The 5,644-nt window shown below is 37.0% G+C and overlaps 1 protein-coding gene across 1 annotated transcript in view; it reads left to right on the top strand.

The window, feature by feature from the left end:
* Nucleotides 1-2,454, top strand: part of LOC111325052 (rab GDP dissociation inhibitor alpha) — an 18,997-nt gene extending 16,543 nt beyond the window's left edge. Inside the window, exons 10-11 of the mRNA XM_022928757.2 lie at nucleotides 263-317; nucleotides 766-2,454. Coding sequence (XP_022784492.1) covers nucleotides 263-317; nucleotides 766-909 — 199 coding nt within the window. The 3' untranslated portion in view covers nucleotides 910-2,454. The remainder of the gene's footprint in view (nucleotides 1-262; nucleotides 318-765) is intronic.
* Nucleotides 2,455-5,644: the final 3,190 nt, after the last annotated feature.

Here is a 5,644-nt window from a genome sequence, read left to right as displayed (position 1 = left end):
ATCTGTAAAAAGAAACAAAAGTAGGGAAAAGGAAAACTTGTGTAATTATATAATCCAACTGAGAGTTTTACAGCCATTTATGCATTACTTGCACTTACATGTAAGTATGAAATAATGTCTGTGTATCGCAGAGTAACCAAGTCTTCTCTGCTGGTAAATTCTAAACACAAAGTAGAATTTAATCAATTTCAATCTAAAAATATTTCAAGTGACGTCACTGTTAAACATTTCATGTGTGGCATGTCTTCTCTTTTTTCTGCAGATTTGTGAAAGTGAGTGATGTTTTAGTTCCCACTGATGATGGCAGTAAATCTGGGGTATGGTAACTTTTCTGAATGTATCGTTCTTGATAGAGGCATTGCTTTCCTGTTAACATTGCATAAGGTGGAGCTGACCTAACCTAACCGCTTCTTATTATGTTAAGTGAGGCCATGCTCCCCCACAAATTATCAGTATCATGTCATTTGTTTCTTTTTCTAAAACAGTTTCAGGGAATAATGCTTGGCAAAAGTGGTGTTTTCCCAAGTCATGTAAAGATTAATTTTGCTAACGAACAAATTGGTGATAGGTCTTTTTTTTTTTTTTTTTTTTTTTTTGATAATAAGCAAGTTAACTTGAAACAATTATAATGATAGAAATTCAACATAATTAATGATCGGAAATAACTTGCTTGGATTATGCCTCTATGTCTTTCAACTTGTTCTGGTAGTCAAGGTTTCCCAATAATGATTGACCCTCTGTTAATTTTATCCTGGTTACTTTTAGGTTTTCATCACAACCACCTATGATGCCACAACACACTTTCAAACAACTTGCAAGGAGATTTTGGACATCTACAAACGCTGTACAGGGGGAGATCTTGACCTTACAACTGTGCGTGAAGATCTGGAAGCTGCTCAGAGAGAATAAAGTATTTTGGAAGCTTGCTGTGAAGTAAAAAAGAATTATGGAACGATTGAAACTGATGAAACCCGATCAAAATATCAACCTATGATATCTAGATGTATTCAAATTGTAAAAATGCCTTTCATAGCATGGCTATAGTCAAAGCCAAACTTGAGAAACCTTTCCACCCTAAACACTCACATATTTTTCTTACTGAGTGCCATATACTTAACTGTTAATTTTGTTAGTTTGAGAAGTTGGTGTTAGATCAGGTCATTATCCTCCTGGCTCCATCTGATAACGTTGTTAAACTCCCATTTATTTACTTAACCCTTTAACTCCCAGAAGTGATTAACATGTAACTTCTCCCTATAATATCCATACATGATCCAGCAAACAGGTAATGAGAATACTCAAGCTTATCAGGTAGAAGTCGTTACCTTGATTGAACACCAAATTCTCCTAACCAATTTATAAGGAAATGTGTAGCAGCTAGAGGGGAGAATTGATGATCAGATCTCAGGAGTTAAAGGGTATTGTGACACTGTTAGGAGAATTTGCATATTGATTTCGTTTGGAAGCGGAAAGATTTCACAATTGATAGAATTCTTGAAATTGACATTCCCTGTTTATATGATTTATGTGATTTTTTTTACCCTGAAGCTTTCTAGGCCACCTCTTTGTGAAAATTCATTTTTGTAACAACTTTCGCACTTTAGATTACAATTAGCACTGTTTGTAACAGCAAGTGAATATCCTGAAGGAATGCAATGTTAAAAGATCACCCTTTCTTTATATATTTCCCTGTTTTTTTGTTTTTGTTTTTGTTTTTGTTTTGTTTTTGGGGAGGAATGCATGGATTAGACCAGTATGCTTGTCATTCCCCCTCATTCCTTAATTGTTCTCTGGCCATTTTGTTTAATTTTGTAGTCTTTGAAACTTTAGCGTGAATATAATGGGTTTTGTATGATGCGTCTTGAAAGGATTCACTGGGGGAACGCGTGGGATTTTTATTTCTTAGATCCCCAAAGCAAGGTCTGGTTTTGGCTTATACTTTGGGGCCTTTGGACATGTGTGCTAGACTTTGGGGGTGGGGGGGGGGGGGGGTCAGGTCAGCCTGTACCTCTCGACATATTCTGATTTTGTCTGTCTCGTTAACACCATGGCCGATTAGTATACATTATAAAATTCTCCGAACAAGGTGAACATGAGTGTTGATATCATGGATATTTGCTGCAGATAAGTTCTTTCAATGTATGCATGAGCTGTTAGAAATGTAGAATGGAGAACATGAAATAGAATTTGTATCAGGGTAGAAGGGAATTATACAGTATAGAGCTCGCTTGGCTTTTTTCATGTAATGAAAATGGTTCAAATTCAGGAGGTTTAAGAGGGACATATGACAACCCTGTTCCCATCAAAATATAACTTTCTAAAATGGTTCTTTTGCCTTGAACAGATTCAAACTAGTACGTATAAAACATATGGCATTTTCCATTAAAGCAAAGACCTGAGGTATCTTGATTCAGAAAAATTAGAGAGAAATAAAGAGAAGTTTGTTTGTGCTAATAGGTTAAAAATCTGTAGCTTGAATTGAATTGTTGTGTAGAATTTGCATTAGAGAGAGCTGACAATTGCACTAGCTACGACCTTTCTCCGACGACTTCGACAATTGGCGAAGATGTTCCAGAAACCCAGTATTATCACGCAGGGCTCGACACTAACTTTTCAACTTACTAGTCAAGTGGCAGGTGACATCTTAGATTTTACGACTATTTTAATTTATTTACTAACCAAACTGGCTGGTGGAAATCGAAAACCGGTAGCTAAAACTGAATTTCTACTAGTCTGTGGCTAGTGGGCTACCGTTAAGTGTCGAACCCTGATCACGTCAAGCTCAATCAGAGAAATAGAAAACCCTGAATGCGTAAACACTGAAGTAAGTTCGTTTGGTTTCTCGATTCCAAAAGTCTAGTGGGATAAAAATCCTGAACACAGTTGAAGGGCTAACGCTCGAAACGTCAGCTTTTTTATTCCTTACGGTGGCCAATTTACAATTTCAACTTAGTTGATATAACCAATTATCGAATTATTTTGAGTTTTTTAAATCCATAGATATTGTCGCCAAGTCAAACTCGGTCAGGGAACCGGTAACATACTGAGAAGGAAAACAAGGTGAAGAACTAACGCTCTATATCCAAGCGCCCGCCTGCTTTTGTCACCGTTCTTTCGCCTATCCTCTCTAGTAAAAGTCGACCTCGTTCCTATTTCCCGCGCTAACAACCAGCGGCGGGAAAAAAGACGGCAGCCGCGTTAGAATAGGAGGCAAATTATGGCAAAAATAAGTATGAAATTATCTGTAAAAGGCATAATTATACGCGCAGCGAGTGTAGTTGTACAACTATAAGGCTCACAAGAGTGAAAGAAAGCCAGTATCAATGGGAAGTTAACTTTTTCATGATAGGGGTCATGCATGCTTGCGCGACAGAGCTGAATAATGAAATGCTACGTCAGCGGGTTGCCGTCAAGAACGCGGGCTCAAGTGTCCTAGGTCTAAAATTTAGCGAAATTAGCGGAAAATAGTAAGGGCTGACTTTTAAAACCGAGGAACTCTGTTTTCGTTGAAGGCATTTTCCTATTTTCAGAGATTTTAAGGAGAAAATTAATTTTTGAAACTTTTCAGGGGGTGTACCAAGTTTTTGGAGGTTGTTCTGTAATAGAAAAGCGGCAAGGAAAACGACACCTCGAAGCAACAGAATAGGAAATAATTCATGCGAACCACTCAAAATCCGTGTTTCCGCGGCTTAAATCTGCACGTTATTCAGCTCTGTCTGCTTGCGCAAACTGCGGGCGGCGGAACCTTTGGCCTTAGCCTTTTCCGCCGTTTGTGAATAGACATGCACTTTCTATTTTTGTGTTGGGTTTATTTAAAAATTAGCGGAAAAGTATCAGAAGTAAGAGGTTCTTTTGCGGTTTTCCTAATTGTCTCTGATATTTCGTCAAAAGCCTGCGTCAAACCGCGTAACCAAAGAGAGAAAATTACCTCTAGTTTGGTGGTGTCAACAAGTAGAAAGTGAGTTTTGTTCTAAACTTTACGACTTATCCAAATCGCCCTAAAACGCGGTTGAATTAGTGACTTATGGGAAATCGATGATAGCATTAATTCTCCAGCAAAATTTTACATCGAAACACTTCGGTTTTTATTACAAATCTTGGAAAGTAAGCGCGTATATATGTTAACAAGATTTCCGAATTTCAATCTAATTGAGAGCCAACGGACTGCTTCATGAACCTTTGCTAAGAACTTTTATAATAACCTAAAATATTCAGATTAAAATATAACGAAAATCTGGATTTGTCTTATGATACTATGTCTAACTTTCGTGATATAAGACATCAATGTTTATTGTCATCGAGCAGATAAAAGTGACGTTTAGCGCTACGAACAGAAAGCCCATCTGGCCTGTTTGATAAGGCGACATGAAAAGAAAAGAATTATTCTCTCGAAATTTCTTCCAATAAAATGACACCAGCCCCAAAATTTTCGGATACAACAAAGCTGTGTTAGATTTTTCTAGATATGGTGATCTGTTTCAAAGCTTCGAACGTTTAAAATGGAGAATAACTACATTCCAGAGTTGTTATAATCGTCGTTGTTTTTTTTTTAACGAAAATACCCATCTTCTAAAGGCTGCTGACCAATTTGCCTGGAGCAGCGCTCAGATGGACTTCGGCATGCGTAAGTCACGTCCTTTGCTTGTACGAAAAATGAGATTTTGACTCAGTTCTAACTGTAATTTCCTCTCCATTATGCCATAATATAGACCACTAAAACTGTTTCTTACTTTTTCCTTTCCATAACGTTCATCTATTAAGACTGAGGCGTTGTTCATCTTGACAGATACTAAAAGCTAGGAAACAGATCAGCCACCAATTACCTTCAACTTAAAAGCTTAAATCATTATGTTGTAACCTTGCACATTTAAGCCTGAGCTTCTTTCACATCTCGCGTTTCAGAAAAAATAAAACTCATTCCAAGACAGAGTCACGCTTTTAGGTGTAGGTGATATCAATCTTTTTTTTTTTTCAGGCTTATTATTTAATGAGAGTTTCAACTAGATGTCAAATTTTCTGAATAAAAAATTCAGCTTCAACGAATTTTTGGTCCCAACAGACTAAACGAGAAATGACAAAACTAGTACTGTTGATTAAAATGACAGCTACCAAACAAAATCCTTTTCTTCATAATCTCGACCACCCTGGACTGAAGGGAAAAAAAACAAACTGTAGATAAAAGCAATCCTGTCGGCAATCAGTGATTTTTTAAAAACAGTTATTCTACATCCTGTTCTAACTTCACAGTTGCGAAACTTTTGTAATATTAAGATTTGTTTCCCTGCCGCATAATCCGCTTTTACAGATTAACCTGCCCTACCCAGGAGATTAATATCAATCTTGTTCTCTTGGACTATATTGTAGAAACCCAGTTTATGCGACAAACTACAACCTAAAACGGATTTAAATATTGTTCAATCTGCCCGTGACATAGATCATCGTCTCAGTTACCTAATTCTTGTTTAGTTGAATGTGCGGATAGATTACCCTTCCTTCTGATGTTTTCGAATTCTTGAATACTCATTGGCAATATACGTAGTATACTTGTTCATTCTAAGTAAAACGTCTAAGCCTTGGGAATTATTTGAAGGAAGCTCCAGGTTTTTAGAGAATTTCTCACTCTCGTGATAATAATGCGGATAAA

Source organism: Stylophora pistillata, chromosome 5 (assembly GCF_964205215.1).
Source record: "Stylophora pistillata chromosome 5, jaStyPist1.2, whole genome shotgun sequence".
Taxonomy (NCBI): domain Eukaryota; kingdom Metazoa; phylum Cnidaria; class Anthozoa; order Scleractinia; family Pocilloporidae; genus Stylophora; species Stylophora pistillata.
Note: the sequence above shows the minus strand (reverse complement) of the source record. Positions and strands in the feature narration are given on the sequence as shown.